This window comes from Stegostoma tigrinum, chromosome 5 (assembly GCF_030684315.1).
Source record: "Stegostoma tigrinum isolate sSteTig4 chromosome 5, sSteTig4.hap1, whole genome shotgun sequence".
NCBI lineage: Eukaryota > Metazoa > Chordata > Chondrichthyes > Orectolobiformes > Stegostomatidae > Stegostoma > Stegostoma tigrinum.
The window spans coordinates 102837196-102856309 of record NC_081358.1 but is presented as its reverse complement, the minus strand read 5'-3'; the positions used below and the strand labels follow the sequence as shown (position 1 = coordinate 102856309).

The 19114-nt window shown below is 39.2% G+C and overlaps 1 protein-coding gene across 4 annotated transcripts in view; it reads left to right on the top strand.

Annotated features, from left to right (window-relative positions):
- LOC125451740 (zinc finger protein ZFAT-like) overlaps window positions 1–19114 on the top strand; it is a 109616-nt gene that overhangs the window by 41689 nt on the left and 48813 nt on the right. For all 4 annotated transcript variants that reach the window (XM_059646182.1, XM_059646179.1, XM_059646180.1 and 1 more), the window contains one exon: window positions 11486–11718. In XM_059646182.1, coding sequence (XP_059502165.1) covers window positions 11486–11718 — 233 coding nt within the window. The remainder of the gene's footprint in view (window positions 1–11485; window positions 11719–19114) is intronic.

Sequence of the window (19114 nt, the reverse complement as noted above, 5' to 3'; positions counted from 1 at the left end):
TAACAACTATTCACCCTTCCAGCCTGATCATTAGATAATCCTTTGTCTGTCCAATTGTTTTTCTCTCTCTTTGGGCTCTATCCTATTGTTTACTTCCTACCCCACCCAGCTCCCTACTTTCTGTATATAAACTGACATTTTCCCAGCCACCATCAGTTCTGAGGAAGGGTCACCGGACCCGAAACATTAACTCTGTTTTTCCCTTCACAGATGCTGCCAGACCTGCTGAGCTTTTCCAGCAACTTCTGTTTTTGTTCCTGACTTGTACCGATACCGTGCCACCACTGTCAGGCTCATCAAGGGAAATTGATGGGATTAACTTCCAATAAATCCCCAATGCCTGATGCTCTGCATCCCAGAGTACTTAAGGAAGTTGCCCTCAAAATAGTGGAAGCATTGGTGATCATTTTGTACCATTCTGTAGACTCTGGAAGAGTTCCAATGGACTGGAAGGTAGCTAATGTAACCCCTTTTTTAAAAGGGAGGAAGAGAGAAAAAGGGGCCTAAAATTCCAGCAGCAGGCCCTGAGGATTTATCGGATTTTAATCCCATCAATTTCCCTAATACCAATCCCTGACTAATAAAGAATACCTTCAGCTTCTCATCCACACTTGACTGTCTGTCCTCCAGCATTTCCAGAAGGTTATTTATGCCATCCTTTGTTCAACTGGTCTGCCATCTCTTTGTTAGCTTACATGCTCCACTTGCCACATGTCCTAATGACAAAGCCAGTTGTAGTGCCTAATTGAAGTCCACTTGGGCTTCACCTTGGAGATTTTTGCATGATTACATCATTAATCCCATATACCAAATGGTTCCTAGTATCTCATTCAGGGTTAACCCAAAATCACATGCTTCTGCCAGTCATCATAACTTCTTCAAAACTCCTGGTACAGATTCCCCTGGTTCTTGAACAGTTAAATAAAACCAATAGTGTCTCAGAATTAGAGGAGGCTTGGATCCTAATATTCTTTTACTAAATCCCTCAAGTCTTGAACAGTTTTAGTATCTGGTGCCTTAGGGAAAGTTAGGCACCTAATAACCGAAAATGCTGTGGATCTACAAGCAGTCAGAAGGATTACTGGTGGCTTTTCATCTGCCCCAGTGTCATTTGCCCAGAAAAAGTACTGTATTTTTTTCCACACACTGGGCTCAGTTTTTGGCGATAGGACCAAACTAGTCAAGCTTCCCAAATAAAGGGGTAATGCAGTGAATGTTTGGCCCAACTCAAAGATGACTGTTGTGGCAAATTTTCTTCAGAAGCGTACCATTTCCTCTCATCGCCACTGAAATAACAGCACAGCAGCTGGTATTCTGGCACCAAGTCATCCTTTTTTTTAAACTAGTGAACAGTGCATGGGCTTTGACCAGCCAGTTCAGAGCCAGCCCCTCGAGAGAGAGGAGACTCTCTGAATCTCCTGTTTACATCAGCCAACCAAAGGTCCCTGATTAGCCTAGGTTAACCAATCAGGGATTACGTGCTCATTGAGATTTACCTAATCTTGTATAAAAACCGAAAGAACTGTGGATGCTGTAAATCAGGAATAAAAACAAAGTTTCTGGAAAAACTCAGCAGGTCTGGCAGCATCTATGGGAAAAAAAACAGTTAACGTTTCAGGTCTGGTGACTGAGTTCTGAGGAAGGGTCACTGGACCCGAAACGTTTACTCTTTTTTATCTTCACAAATGTTGCCAGACTGTCTGAGCTTTTCCAGCAACTTTGTTTTTGACCTAACCTCGTTCCAATCACTGCACGGGGCAACTTTCAATACATAGACCCCATCTGTTCCAAATCAAGTTTGTTAATCAAGTGAAGGCATAAAATCCAACTCTTACCTCTCTCAAAATCTTGAATTTACAAATTAATCTGACTTCTCATAAACATGACTTTTTGGAATTTCAGTTCAAAAATGCCATTACTCAAGTTTTGTTTTAAACCCAGAAATTGGTCCATCTTTTCTAATTCACAGTTATTTTAAAGAACTGTATATTTCTAACAATCTATTTTGAATTATTAAAGAAGTGAGATTTTTCTGTGTGAGACAAATGTTTTTGCTTTTGCACCCACTGTCAGCATCGAACACTCGAGTTAGATCAGTTCAAGCATGGAGGACCCTCCAAGACTGCCAATAATAAATGAATCCTTTCCAAATTTCTTTTCTGGGGTGCTCATGAATTAAAACTTGTGCTTTTGTTCCTTACATACCTACAGATTTGCATTGCATTTGATCCCTTGGATTTAATTAACCTGAAACAATTAAAAAATGTAAGTAGCAGTCTTGACACATTATAATGTACAAGGCAGGAATTTGGATATGTATAAAGATACAGACTAAAAACAGGAATAAGCCATTTGGCATCTTGAGCCTGCTTGTAATTTGATCTGATTGTGGCCCGTACTTTCCTGTCTACCTCCCATGTCATTTGACTCCCGTGATGGAAAATAATCTAGATAATATAAATGTAAAATACTACAGATGGTGGACATCTGGAATAAAAACAAAATGCTGGGAAAACACGGCAAGGCAGGAAAGTTTTGGAGTAGATTTGTAGCTCAGGTTGTGCATATTGAGGTTGTTGAGGTTGGTTGGCTTGCCGAGCTGGTTTCTTGTTTCGCAGACATTTCATCACCATGCTTGGTAACATCCTCTTTGCAGCCTCCAAAGAAGCGTTAGCAAGCATGGTAACAAAATGTCTGCGAAACAAGAAACCAGCTCAGTGAGCCAACCAACTTCAACAAAAGGTGGACAGTGTCAATGACACTCTTTGGAACTGAAGAGAAGTGAAAATATGGTAGATGTTATGTTGTTGAATAAAGTGGCCTGAGGTCAGATGGAACAGAGGAATGCTGGAGAGTAATCTTCAAAATCATCATGAAATGGAACAGGTAAAAGGAGTGTTGATGATGATGGGGGTAAAGAAACATGAAAATTATTCTGAGTAGGTGTTAGCTGCAGAATAAATGTCAACTCTGTCTGAAAGCTAAAATATAGAAACAAGGCAAAAAATGATCCTCAGCAAACAACATCAAAATGGATGATAGTGTTCATAATTTGAATTGCATATTGAGGCCATAGTGTTCTAAGTTGCCTAAATAGAAGATGAAGTTTTTTTTTACCTTGGGTTGAGCTTCACTGGAACACTGCAATAGGCTGAGTATGGAAATATGAGCAAGATGTTGAATTCAAATGGCAACTGAGCAAATGTCAGAGGCAGGTTTGAGGACTAGGATGAGCGGTACTTCATAGCAGTGACCCAGATTGTATTTGACCTGCCCAATGTACAGGAGACCACTTTGCAAGCCACACATAAAGTAGACTAAAATTGAAAGAAAGACACATAACCACTGCTATGCCTGAAGGGAGTGTCTGGGACCTTAGACGATGAGGAGAGACAAGGCAAAGGAGGTGTCACACTTCACTGGATTACATGGGAATGTATAACATTAGAGAAGATGAGGTGTGAGGTGATAGAATAAAAATACATGGGTAATAAAAGCAGGACCAGGTCCTTGATGCTGCTGTGACATTTAACTAGATCGTGGTTGAACTTTTTAAAATTTAGTCTTTGGATGAGGGTGATGCTTATTGGGCTAGTGTATGTTGCCCAAGCGTAGTGGCTTTTGAAAAGATGGTGATGCCATGAGTTATAAAGCTATGAACTGTATGTGGGAAATGTGATTTAAATGGTTAGGTACTCAGTTTTGACTAATGCCATTGAATGTCAAAAAACAATGGTTAGATTCTCTCTTGTTGGAGGTGGTCATTGCCTCGTATTTGTGTGGCGATAATGTTACTCGTCACTTTTCAGCCCAAACCTGAATATTGGCAGGTCTTGTTGCATTGTTACAACAGTGCATCATCTTCTTGCATACTGCTTCAGCATCTGAGGAGTTGCAAATGGTCCTGAACATTGTGCAATCATCGGCGATCATCCCCACTTCTGATTTTATGGTGGAGGGAAGGCCATTTGATCAAACAGCTGAAGATGGTTTAATCTAGGATCCTACCCTCTGCCACATTATCTCTTAAATCCCTTGATATATTTAATCTATAAATCTATTTTATTTTTAATTGAGCATACTCAATGACTGAGCCTTCACAACCCGTGAAGACACAGATTTCCAAAGATTTATCAGCTTCCAAGTGAAGAAATTCCTCCTTGTCTCGGTCATAAAAGTCTCACAAAAAGTAGGCCAATGTCTTCAGTTTCTAGTCCAACACCTTCCAAGACGCGGGAATATCCTACTTGTCTCTACCCTCTTGGGTACTTTGAGAAGAAGAGAGCACTCCAAGCTATCACAATGTGAATGGTCATTTGAAAATGCTAATGGGACTACAGATTATGTGTTTGATAGTGGTGTCATGTTGGAGGTGTCAGTAATAGTGGAGGACAGTCCTTATAAATGGAAGTGCATGGGGTGGAAATAAGGAAAACCCTGTTGTAGTTCTGGAAGGATTGTGAAGAGATAAGAGGAGAAATATATGAAATAGGTTGTACACACTTGAAACCCCTGTCAACCATAATAAGGTGGTTGGAGTCCTCAGTTGAAGAGAAAAAAAGGTATTGGAAGTGCCATTGTGAAAGAGATCATCATCAGAAAAGATGAAATAGAGATTGACAAAATTCTAGCAAATGGGACTTGATTAATTTAGGATACCTGGTTGGCGTGGATGAATTAAATCGAAGGGCCTGTTTCAATGCAGTACACCTCTATGACTAATTCCAAAAGGATTTTTATTTACCCAATGTGCATTTGACTTCCTTGCAAGATTTCCCAAAATCCAATACAAAAGGGTATCCTACATTTCCAAAGAACTTCAGCAGCTTCAGACTTTATCCTACCAGATCAATAAAAAATTTAAACTGACCTAAGAAGAAATGTGCAAGTGACAATTGACCATCAGGTGGCACCATTACAACATATTCAACTATCCAACATTTCCTTTTAACATTTCTCTGCTTGACATTGTCTTGCTATGCTCCGCATGCATGATTTGTTCTTCATTGTCAGGATTATTAGATCTGTAGTAGAATGGAGGAGAGATTACTTTTGAATAATCTATCTTTGGAAAATAATTTAATATCCAGTTCATTTATTACAGCAACCCTATTTATTGAAATTCCACGCCAAATGATTCAATATCTTCATTAAATGATATTTTAGTGAAGATAAATGCAGCAGCAGTGAACAAACTTGTCACTTGAAACCCATGTCAAAGCGTTATGGTACTGAATATTTGGTACTTTGGATTTCCAGCATGTAGAAATGTATGGACCATTGCCCACAAATGTGTTCTGATCACAGGCTTCATGGATGATCTGTAGATATTTTTAATATATTTTCCAAGGGAAGGGGATGAAAATCATTGAGAGAACATCTACTGCTGGTAGTCCTGTGTACAGGTTTTGTTCTTTAAATAAAGAAGAATATACTGGCATTTGAGTTAAATATATATTTGAGATATCGCAGAGTTGAGGGCTATGCAGATCTGGCATGAAGAATTGTTGACGCCTGGAGCAGGTCAGCCACAATCTTATGGAATGGTGGGATACACTTGAAGGGCTGAATGGCCTACTTTTCTTTTTTCTTATGTACTTATATTCTTATGTTCTTATGGGAAATATAGGAATGTAGAGTTGAGGTTAAAATCAGATTAACTATTACCTTGGAAGGCCGAACAGCCTATTCTTGTTTCTTGTTGACATATTTAGCAGTTTTTGTCTTTGTATGCCCTGTGCTGCTCACAACAGCAGGTTTCGGTGTGACTGTTTGGGCTGAGAAGAATGTAGAGGCTATGGCTATGAGCTTCAAATAGAGTAGGAGAATAACCTGAATACTTTGTTTAAAAGAAACTACTAATCTTCTCCTATAACTTATTACACACTTGGGTTTCACAGTCCCACCCACCATATCTGACTGATCTTATTTTTGCCAAGGTCAGCGAGAAATGGGATGGGAAATGACTCCCATGTGTCAGAAACCCAAGTTCAACAAGGCTGTTCAAACAGACCTGTTTTTGTTGGAGCAGAGACCTTATTCTGTAGTATGGGATTTAAGAATCTTTAGAGAAGCTGCAAATGCTCCAGAAGGGAGTATAAATTCTGTAGAAAATCAAGTTGCTGAATTAATCCAATAATAATTTTAAATGATTTTAAAGTTGTTTAAATGACCAGCTCTTTCAAAACTGAAAATAAAACTGCCTCTTTATGAGTGGTACAATAGAGAAAATATGTTCTAATAGTTTCATTAGTTGTTTATTGATATAACTCTAAGTGCCACTATTGCGTTTTATCTTATAGTGGAGAGTTATAAGTTCTGTATGTTTTAAAATTCACATCATCCCATTTACTTGTTAGAAACATTGTGGTGAGATAACTCATTTTTCTGATTCTGCTTTATGTATGCCTGCTTTTCACAGTTTGCTGAGTAAACGAGCACTTTTGTCACTATTAAATTCAGTTATGTACAGTAAATGGTAACTATCTTACAATCTCTATCAGCAACCTTCCCACCAGCTAATCCAGGAATAGTATTAATGTTCAATTAGGCACAGAGTAATCAAAAACAGTTGGCATGAATTTAATGAAAGTAGATGTGGCAAAGATGTTTGAGTATAAATTCAGGGAGATTATGCTGGAACTGCCTAAAGTGCTATTTCAGCTGCAGCTGGGGTAATATGTAGAATTTTGGTAACCACATTGCGGGAAGGATTTGATTGTACTAGAGAAAGTTGAGAAGGCAAGTTACTAGGACTGGAGATTTTGAGGATTGATGTAAATTTAGATAGGCTGCTATTGTTTTCTTTGGAACAGAGAAGCCTTGGGGAAGATTTAACTGAGGTGTACAAAGTTATAATAAGCAAAAATAGACAGGAGGCACCTATTCCCTTAGCAAAGATATTAACTGGGGGAAAAGATTTAAAGCAATTAGTAGGGGGATTAGATTAATCATTTTTTTGCTAAGGAAATCTGGGACCTGGGACGCATGAAAGGGTGGAAGCACAGAAAACCTCAACACATTTAAAAATTACTTACGTATGCTCTTGAAGTGCCATAATCTACATGGATACAAAGCAAGACTTGTAAAATAAGATCAGCTAATCGAGTAAAAGCCCTTGGTATGTACGTATTTAACTTTGGCATGGTGGACCACTGTCAATATAGGATTCATTGCCCAGTTTAAACCATATATTCCTTCCGGAAACATAACCTAATAATAATAGAAATACTATGTTATTAATGAACTAAACTTAAAGTTACAGCATAGAAGCGGGCCATTTGACCAAGCCACTACATGTTAATTTTTGACACAAAAGAGGGAATCTTAGCCCAACAAGTCAATAGGGGCTTCTCACATAGTATTTCATTCAGCCCCACTCCATGTATTTGACCTCTGTAGCCCTGTGACTTTACTTCATTTTCCATTCCACTTCCTTTTAAAATAATTCATTGTTCCCACCCACTACGCTTATGGATAGTGAGTTCTAGGTAATTATCACTGGCTGAGTAAAATGATCTTCCTCCCATTCTTGTATTTCTTCTCAAATCTTAAGTCTGTGAACCGAGTTCTTGTACCGCAAGCTAAAGAGAAGAAAAATTTTAATTTGTCCACCTTACCTAAACCTATCGTAATCTGCAGACCTCTATCAAATTTCTCTCAAACATCTGGTACATCTCTTCTGCGTTTTCTCAAGGACTTTACACTTTTTCTACAGCACAAACAAACAGTCCAATCATATGTACATTCTTTATTCATGTTTATCTTTTCTTTCATGCACATATACAGTCAAATCATGAACATTGACCTCAATCTTACATTTCATCAATGTCAGTTTCATCAAGTTTCACTTTCTGAAGAAGGGTCTAGGCCTGAAACGTCAGCTTTCCTGCTCCTGTGATGCTGCTTGGCCTGCTGTGTTCATCCAGCTCTGCACCTTGTTATCTCATCAAGTTTCATGGAGGGTTTCTCTCCTTGAGGCCGAGTGAGTTCCATCGTCATATCTTTCAAAACATACCTCATTAATTATCTTGCCCCTAAGATGCCCCTCTTATCTGAGTATACATCTATTCTACCATTACCCTATCTCAAACTACTGGTCACTGCCAGGATATCCTGGAATAGATCACCACCTGTGGTAACAGAGCCATCTTTAAATGCGCGTTGTGTATTGAGGCACACGCTGTTCTCCTGGAGCTGCCCTGCACAGTTCCTAATATTAGATAGTGGCAAAAAGAAATTAGCACCCAACTTTACTGGGAAGGCCCTGGAGGGGCCACACATCAGACTATGCCAGCTTGTCCTTTATTACCTGCTTCTTTGTGATTCCAGGGGTTAACAAACTACAATAGGACAGAAAGAGTAAAGGCTGATGATTCAGGTTCTCTCCTCTTATGTGGAGAACACCCTGACTCTGTGTGCCTGAGCAGCTGACTGAAAAATCTTGTCAAAGCTCCTGGATTTGCAGGCTGCCCTTAACTTACTGTGCTGGGACCCCTGCCCAAAGGTTATGTCCTTTCATTTGACTGAAGCCAACTGACAACTGTGTCAAGCTCCTGGATTTGTGACTGTGCTAAATGACACAACAATACAACAATGCTGTGATCCTTATATTTCTGTGATCCTCAAATCCCCTAGTATCTCTCGAGGAAGCAAAACATGAGGAAGGCAATGCAAAACATGGATGCTGTTCACATCCAAGTAGGCACAAAGCGAGCGAGCACTAAGAGAGCAAATGAATAGCTTGGAATTGCAGCCGAAGCGCAAGTCCCTGAGTGCAAAATGTTTTATTGCAGCATTACAATGATACTTACTCTGGCAACTCAAGATGAAGTATTGAAGTGAAGAAGCCATTAAGGTTCTTAGAAGCTGGTACATGTCCATGCTGATATCAATGGATGTGGGGTGCTTGTGGCCAGTGGTCAGTGCCCAAGGAGCATACTGTGAGATATTGCTCACAGTGGTGGTACATTTGGTAGTTGCATGCATTAATAAGGTGAAATGTGCAATTACTAAAGTTGCTGGAAAGCAGTAATTCCTTTACTAGACAACTCACTGGCATATAGTGAGAATCCTTCCTTGATGTGCAGGATGTTGTGAAAAGATACAGCAAATTGTTTCCAGGTCAAGATAGGTCTCACTGAACTTCTTGTGCAATTCTGCCACATTTCTCACCATAACCTACATTGTTCAGACCTGTATAAGATTCTGACAATTGAAATAATTTATCCCTCAATCACTAACCCTAGAAACGAATCACAGGAAATATTTTACCTAAATTTGAGTTGATTGAAAACACATAGAATCATACAGAACAGAGGAGATCATTCAGCCCATTGAGTCTGTACTGATCAAAATTTACACTCTTTCCAGCAATTGGCCTATATTTGAATATTGTGATTGTTGTTTTTTACAACTTTTTATCCTGAAATTTCTCAAAATATTTATTTCTTGCCATTTCCCTATCCCATTGAATTCATGGAAAAACCATAAAAACAGAAAGAACCCATTTAGTCCAATTTATCTGTGCAAGCAGAGAAAGAAAATGTTTTATATTAAAAAATAACTAGCTATGCATTCTAATACCAAGTTCTATCACCTGGTCCATGATCTTGCAGGTTACAGCACTGCAGGTAGAGGCCCAGGTACCTTTTTAAATTTGAGAATTGAGGATATCTCCTCGACCGCTAAGCCAGCCAGTGAATTCCAGAAACCCACTGCATTCTAGGTGAAAATGCATTTCCTCATGTCTGTTCTCGACCTCCTATCAATCATACATCTGTATCCCCTGGTAGTTGAAAGGAAACCAATTTTTTTCTATCTATTCCATCCAGACCCTTCATAATTTTATGCATATTAATTGGGTCACCCCTTAACCTCATTTGTGTACAGGAAAATAATCTTAACTTGTTGAATCTATCATCATTGCTGCAGTTTTCAATCTCTGACAGCATTCCTGTGAATCTCTTCTATACTCTTATCTTCCTTCCTGTAATGCAGTATACCTAAACAGTTGACAATTTCAGCTGTCACCTAACTAGCATTTTTCACTGTTCCAGCTTTACATTCCAACTATTGTATTTAATGCTTCTTCCAATGAAGGAAAGTATTCAGTTTGCTCTTTTTTAACCACCTTATCTACCTGATCTATTTCATGCAAAAATATTTGCGGATATGCACTCAAAACATTTCTCATTTCTATTCCTCTCAAGATCCTTCTGCTTATGGTATACTCCCTAACTTAGTTTGTCCTGATGAGCATTATCTCTTGGTTGTCTGGATTAATTTCATTTGCCACGTTTCCTTAACCAAACGTATTAGGCAATTTCCCACTCAAACATTTTCAATAATGTGGAGGTGCTGGTGTTGGGCTGGGGTAGACAAGGTCAGAAATTCCACAACACCAGGTTATGGTTCAACAGATTTACTTGAAAACAGGTTTACTTGACTCCAAACCAAAACACAAACAGGTTCTAAACAAGGCCTCACACCTAACAAGCATTGTCTGAACTAAAATGCCACCCCTTCCTTACACTGATAAAATCTTTAGTTATGTCAAACCAGTGACTTGAAAAGAATTTAGGGATTTACACTTAACGTTAAAACCTTCTAACTGATTAAAGATATAATAGCATCTTAGATTTGTTTAGCACATCCTCATCAATGGTGTGATGTTTTGATCTCTTACTTAAATTCTGTGTCTGATACCACCTCATTAACACCTGAAGAAGGAGTGAGGCTGCAAAAGCCTTTGTTTTCAAATAAACCCGTTGGACTATAACCTGGTGTCGTGTGATTTTTGACCTTTAGAACTGGAATAGTTGAATGCTGTTCAGTCTCTCCTACTTAGTATATTATCCTATTATATAATAGTTTTACTGTGCTCCTCTCTCATTTAACCACTTTGATGCATTGAAGTAACTTGGTATGAGTGTGCTGTGTGTTTGTACCATTACAAAATTACTGTTTGAAAGTTCTTGTACTATTAGTACAGTATTTTTGATTTGAGGACGTAGAAAAAGCACTGCCCACTTCGTTCCCTATTTACCAAGAGTATATTGCTGTTAATTGGTACTGGTGTTCTGTGTATCTGCTAACCTTGTCCTTCTAGGTGGTAAGAAGGACTTTGGAGGGCTGAAGAGGTTGAGTTTGTCATTGTCATTTCCAGTGCCTAAATAAGGCAATACTAATTTTGTTATAAGCCCGCTCTAATCATAGAAGCCCAGCAGTGAAACACACATAATCATCAATGACGTGAATGACTGAAGACTATGTGTACTTCAGACAAGTGTGTTTGCAAATATTATACATTAGACCCTTGGACCTTCCTGTTTTGCAACCAGATTGTTTTAGCTGTAAAGTAGCTTCTTTCACACCTAAGAAATTGGCCAGCATTTTAGTCTTGGTTATTTAATTTACAATGCTTTTTCCTCCAAAATCCCACCTTTCCCTGCCTCTTCTCTTCCCAACCTGCTCCTTATTAAAGGAAAATTATACTGGTACCAAGTCCATTATGATATGCACATTCGGACGCACACTCGGGAGCACCTGTATTACTGCTCTCAGTGCAGCTACTCCTCCATCACCAAGAACTGCCTCAAACGCCATGTCGTGCAGAAACACAGCAACATCCAGCTGAGGTGCCCATCTGAGGGATGCAGTTACACCACTGCAGACAAGTACAAGCTTCAGGCACACCAGAAAAACCATGGTGAACTGGTAAGTTCTCACACCCAATGTGTTATATCTCTCTGCCAATAAGTGATGCTGTGATGGAATGGGAAATGTTACCGAAAAGAATGACAGGGGATATGCAGTGGCAAATATTCAAAGAGTGAATTTGTGAAATACAAAAATTGTTTATTCCTATATGGTGCAAGAATGCAAAGAGAACAGTGGTCAAACCGTGGCTTATGAGGTAGTTTATAGAATGTATTAGATGCAAAGCAGAGGCATACAAATTTGCAAGAAAAGAACAGTAGACCTAAAGGTTGGGAGCAGTTTGGAAGTCAGCAAAGGAGGGCCAAGGAATTCATTGAGAAGTGGAAAATAGACTATGAGTGTAACTTGTATGGAACATAAGAACTGACCGTAAAAGTTTCGATTGGTATATAAAGGGAAGTTCATTGGTGAAAAATAATGTAGGTCCCTTACAGTCAGAAACAGGAAAATTTATATTGGGGAATAAAGAAATGACTGACAAAGCTAAATTGTTACTTCCCTTCTGTCTTTCCAAATAAGGAACAAATAACATATTGGACATGATGGGGAACACAGGGCTTAGTGAGAAAGAGAAACTGAAGCAAATCTGTATTAATAGAGAAATACTATTGGAGAAATTGATGGGATTGAAGACTAATGTACCCCCAGGGCCTGATAGTCTACATCCCAGAGCATTTAAGGAAATGAACCTAGAAATAGTGTTTGCCTCTGGTTATTTTTCAAGATTGTTTAGACTTTGGAACAGTTTCTACAAATTGGAGGCTAGCTAATGTAACCTTACTATTTAAAAACAGAGTTAGAAAGAAAGCAGAGAATTACAGACTACTGGGTCTGATATCACAAGCGGGCAAGAGTTCATTATCAAGAATTTAATAGTAGACTGGATGTGAGTTTGTTCGCTGAGCTGGAAGGTTCGTTTTCAGACGTTTCGTCACCATTCTAGGTAACATCATCAGTGAGCCTCCGATGAAGCACTGGTGTTATGTTCCGCTTTCTATTTATCTGGTTAGGTTTCCTTGGGTTGGTGATGTCATTTTTGGTGTTGGTGATGTCATTTCCTGTTCTTTTTCTCGGAGGATGGTAGATTGGCTCCAAATCAATGTGTTTGTTGATGGAGTTCCGCTTGGAATGCCATGCTTCTAGGAATTCTCATGCGTGTCTCTGTTTGGCTTGTCCTAGGATGGATGTGTTGTCCCAATCAAAGTGGTGTCCTTCCTCATCTGTATGTAAGGATACTAGTGATAGTGGGTCATGTCGTTTTGTGGCTAGTTGATGTTCACTGATGATGTTACTTAGAATGGTGATGAAACGTCTGAAAACTAACCTTCCAGCTCAGCAAGCAAACTCACATCCAGAAACTCAACCTGAACTACAAATCTTCTCAAAACTTAATAGTAGACTATTTAGAAAACAGTGGAAAACAGGAAACAAAACACAGTCAGCATAGATTTACAAAAGGGAAATCATGCTTGACAAATATACTGGAATTATTTGAGAATGTGACAAACAGAGTTGATCAAGAGGAGGCAGTGGATGTAGTTTATTTGGACTTTCAGAATGCTTTTGACAAAGCCCCATGTTATAGATTAATGTGTAAAGCACATAGGATTTGTGGTAGTGTATGAGATGGATAGAAAATTAGTAAGTAATAAGGATACAAAGATTGGAATAAATAGGTCTTTTTCTGAATGGAAGGTAGTGACGAATGCAGTACGAAACGGATTGGCACTCGGAGCCCAGCTATTCACAATATATATTAATGATTTAGAAGAAGAAACTAAATGCAATATCTTAAAACATGCAGGTGACACAAAACTGGATAGAAGAATAAGCGGTTAAGATGCAGAGATATTGTAGCATGATTTGGAAGGGCTGAGTGTATGGGCAAATGCATCTGCAGTTCTTGCTATCTCTGAATGTTTTGCCCTTAACCACTTTCTGGGTAGAGAATGCACAAGCTTACCACTCTCCAGCTGAAGAAATATCATCTTATTTCAGTCCTACAAGGTTTACCCATATCCTTTTCTGGACTCTTCCTATCATCAAGGACATCCTTACTACATCTAGTCTATAGTCCTGTTTAAATTTTACAGGTTTCTTTGAGAAACCCCCTCATTCTTCAAGTCCAGTGAATACAAAACTCAGTGACTCAATCTCTCTTCATATGTCAGTCATGCTATCCCAGGAATCAATCTGATAAACGTTCACTGCACTCAGTCTATCTGAAGAAGGATGTTTTTTCTATAAGGAGACCAAAACTGCGCACAATGGTCCCAACCTGAAAGCATCAACTTTCCTGCTGCTCTGACGCTGCCTGGCCTGCGGTATTCCTATAGCTCCAGACTGTATTGTCTTTGAGGCCAAAAGATTATCTGTTTTCTAGAAGGAGGTAGATATTGCTCTTATGGCTAAAGAATAAAGGGCTACGGGGGAGATTGTGATTAAGGCATTTAACGCGATGATCAGCTGTGGTCATGTTGAATGATGGAGCAGTCTTGAAGGGTCAAATGGCATTCATCTGCTCCTATCTTCTTTGTTTCTTTGTGGCCAATGAGTGATGCTTCGAAAAGCTGGTTCCAGGATTTAGCATTAAGCAGCCAGATCTTTTCAAGTCCTTGAATAGACTGTCTGTAAATCTTATATTTAAACCAACCATTAAGTAAAGCTATTTTTCTCAACCTCACTTACATTTGTGCTTCATTATGTGGTGATATTAAACTTTAGAAAAGTGTCACCAACAGCATTGTATTCCATCTGAAAACTTTGAGTTCAATCCCCATTCCAGGACTTGGGTCTGTAGTTTAGGTTGACAAGGCTGTGCAATAATGAGTGGTTGTTGATTTATCAGAGGTGTAAGGGGGAAGTTGAGGAGTGATTTTCACGGTAACCTCAGTTGGTGTGGGAAATGTACCTTTGCTGTTGGCATCACTCTGCACCACAAAACCGCTCAACTGAGCTAGCCAATGTGAGGGAATTCTCAAATTAAACCACTTTCAGTTAGTCTGTCGCTAATGAGAGAACAGTTGTGTGTAAGACTATGGCAACTTTCACCTTTCATCGTTCAGATGTGATAGAACGGGGATTTGTTCAATTGCCATGGTGGATATAAAAGCTTTCATGGCATTATTCCAAGAAAAGTTCTTGCAGGCATCTGGCTGACACCTGTTCCCAACAAACAAAGCTAAATACAGATTAACTTGTTATATCTGATTGCTGTTAATAGTGAAAATATGGTTGCTTCTTTAATCAATATAAGAATAGGGCTCTGCTTTAAAAATAATTCATTAATTGTGTAATATTTTAGAATGCCTTGAGGAGGTAAAGGGAGCCAAAGATATTGAAGCTTTCTTTCTCGTCACTGATTTTTCACCACCAGCACAGTCACATTCAAATTCACTCATTCCATCGTCACTCCAAATTCTATTTGTCCAGGTTAGACTTAGGAACAGGGGAAAATGAGCACTCAAGTCAGACGATTCAGCAGTCTTTGCATCAGAACTACTATCCTTACTCTTATTGGCATGAATTAGCTTCCTTGACCTCTGTGTTGGCCAGTATTATCTTTCTAATCACTGAATTACTAAAAATATGCTCTATATTCTGAAAGAAGAAAAATAAACTGATAGAGAAACTGTGTGCTACTCTGCCTGAATGTATAATTTCCACTTCACCCCAAAGCAACACTGATAATGTAGTTTCCCTTTAATTTGTCAGATGTTTGTCACACCCCACTACTGGAGTAAGAACTTTCAGCAACTGGGAGAGGGAGAACTGAGGCAATTATTTTTGATCCGCAACCTAACTTCAAATCCTTGGCTCTGAATCCCATCTTTCTTCCTGGAAACTCTCTGAGGTGAAATCTGTTTGAACTTTGGTCAATATTTCTCCACTTCTAAAAGCCAATGAATATGGACATAATTGATCAAGCCTTTTCTCGCAAGTCATTCCTGACATCTCAGGAATCAGTCTGGTAAACTTTCGGTGGATGCCTCTATCCTTTCTCAGATAAGGAGAACAAAACTGCACACACTATTTCAGGTGTGGTCTCTCCAAGGCCCTGGGCAATTGCAGTAAGGCATCCTTGCTCCTTACTCTAATCCTGTTGCTGTGGTGGCCTTCGTAAGATAAAGATATAGTTCTCAGGCCAAAAGGGATCAAGAGATATGGAGAATATGGGGAGCAGGGTCCTGAGTTGGATAACAAGGTGAAGAGCTGGATGAACACAGCAGGCCAAGCCGCATCAGAGGAGCAGGAAAGCTGACATTTTGGGCCTAGATCTGAAGAAGGGAATAGGCCCGAAACGTCAGCCTTCCTCCTCGTCTAATGCTGCTCGGCCTGCTGTATTCATTCAGCTCTACACCTTGTTATCTCAGTAACTAGAATGTGACAGGAAGGGTCAGAATGTACAAGCATTGGAGTGTACGCAAATATGATCAAGTGGAGAAAAATGGATTTAAGCCAACAGAGAAGGAGGTGGATTTTGGTGAAAGAAAGTTTAAATATTCATGTGTAAAATTGAAGTAATAAGAAATTATTTGGGTAAAGACTAATTTAGCAGGACAGAAAAAGCCAGAGAATTTAATGGTAATATTACATCAAAGAATAAGCTATGTGCATGAAACAACAGTTAAAAAGAATCAAACCCATTTTTAGTAGAATTTGGGGACCATCCCCATAACGTAGATAAACTTCTTAAAATTCATTCATGGGAAGTGGATGTTACTGGCTAGGTCAGAATTTATTGCCTATCCCCATTACCCAAAAGACTGTTAAGTTTCAATTACTAGAAGTGTCATCAATATTGCCATCACTTAGCAATAACCTGCTCTGTGACACCCAGTTTGAGTGCCAGGACCACTCAGTTCCTGACCTATTGCAGCCTTGGTTCAAAATTGGACAAAAGTGTTAAATTCCAGAGGCAAGGTGAGACTGACTGCCTTTGACATCAAAGCTGCATTTGACTGAGTGTTGCTCAGGGAGCCCAAACAAAACTGGAATCAATGTCAATCAAGGGATAAACTCTATGCTGCTTAGGGTCAGACCTGGCACAAAGAAAGATGGTTGTAATTGTTACAGATCAGTCGTCTCAGCTCCAAGACATCTCTGCTGGCTTTTGTCCCAGGCTGAACCATCCTCAGTTGCTTTATCAATGACCTTCCCTCTATCATAAAATCAGAAGATCAGATGAAGGTCTTGGTCCGTGTGTGTACCCAAGACAGAGGTAAAAAGAGGAATGAGGTCCTGCAAAAACATAGAGAGCTAGGAAATATATTAAAAAGCAGGAAATCAAAGGTAAAAGTCTCAGGATTACTCCCAGGGCCATTTGCAAGCACGATCAGGAATAGGAGAATGAACGGTTGTATGTATAGATGGAGAATAGATGTAGGAGGGAGGGATCTAGTTTCTTGAGACGTTGTGGCCAATGCTGGGACCTTGAAAGATGAATAGCTTGCATCCCAGCCTGGACAAGACCAATATCCTCAGGGGTGTTTGCTAGTACTGTGGAGGAAGGACGTAACTTAGAATGACATGGATTGGCAGTCTCAGTTAAAAAGGGAAATAAAATTAGAAATGAATGATAGAAAAGCAGACAGCAAAAATGGAAGGTAGGGGAAGTAAGGGCTAGTTGCAAGTGGGGCTGTAGTACAAAAGAGTTGTGTAAAAATTTCACAAAGACGAGTTTAACGATACTATATTTGAATGTTCAGAGCATTTTCAATAAGGTAGACAAATTAGCAGCATAAATAGTGGTAAATAGGTGCAATATGATTGCAATTACGGAGACACGGCTGTTGAATACCATAGCTGAGATCTGAAGATTGGTTGAGTGAATCTGTCTGAGTGGAGCTGGGAAGCAACAAGGTGTGTAAAACATTATTGGGAGTTGTCCAGAGGCCTTTGAAGAGTATAGTTAAGGTATGGGATGGCATTAAAGGGGGAAAATAGAGGTGCATGCAACAGGGGTGCTATGGACTAGGCAAAACTTGTTAGGAACAACATGGCAGATGAATTCCGGTACTGTGTACAATTTTTTTTGGACCAGTACAATGAGGAACCAATTAGGGGACAGGCTATCCTAGATCTGGTTTTGTGCAATGAGGAGGTTAATTAATAATTTTGATGTAAGACTTTTCTAATGAAAGAAGGTGATAGAATTCTTCATTGGAATACTGTAGAAAGTGAAACTATGTTATCTGAATGTAGGGTCCCAAATCTAAACAAAGGGAACTATGAAGGTATGATGGGCAAGTTAGATGCGACAGACTGGATAATTTCATTAAAAGGAAAAGCAATGAATAAGTAATGAATGCATGGACTACTTTCAATTATCATTTCACTTGGACAAAAGAACACAAGAGAAGTGGCCCATTAACCAGGTGGCTAAGAAAGGAAACTAAGGATTATATGAAATCCAAAGAGAATGTTTGGGCTGAAGGAGTAAGCGATAGGTGGAGGCAGACCCCAGAGAGAAGGACAATTGGGTATATAAACTCTGCGCTCCATCCCTATTGATTCGCTTACTCCTAACTCCACTCCTTGCCCTCAGCACATACACCACCTCTTCCTTGCTGCTAATAGTTCAGAGAAAGAGTAACTGGACTGGCGACATTAACTCTGCTTTCTCTCTACTGCTGTTGCCAGATCTACTGAGTTTCTCCAGCAATTTCAGATTTCCAGCATCTGCAGGCCCTTGTTTTATTTATATTATCCTAATCCGACATGCTTTGACTTTTCACACTAACCTCTTCTGTGGGCTTTTATCAAAAGCATTTTGAACATCAAAATACATCAAAACCACTGATTCTCCCCTGTATATTTTACAAGTCCTTAAAAAATTACTAATAGCTTTCTCAGGCATGATTTCCCTTTTACAAATCTATGTTGACTTTGTGTAATCCTGTTGGTATTTTCTAAGTATTCTGTAATCGTAATCTTTCTGATAGCCTGCATAGCTCTTTCTCTCTTTCTGAGTCTATTCTTCACCTACTCATTTACTGTCTTCCCCCACTCACTTCTGTCTTCCGCACATATACCATCATTTCCCAGGTACTAATGAAGAATGGCCACTGGACCCGAAATGTTAACTCTCTTTTCTCTCCACAGATCAGAATAATATCTTGGCATGGATTGGGAGTTAGTTAGCAGACTGGAAACCAAGTGAAGGAATAATGGATAAATGGGTTGTTTTCAGAGTGGAATGTGGTGACAGGTATTGTGTGTAGAGATCAGGGTTTGGACCCAATTATGTGAATGGTGATGGAATCAAATGTAATATTTCCAATTTTGCTAATGACAAAAAACTATACAATTGTGAGTTGTGATGAGGATGTAAAGTGCTTTGGAATGATTTATCGAATGGGCAATTGCATGGCAAATGCAACAATGTGGATAA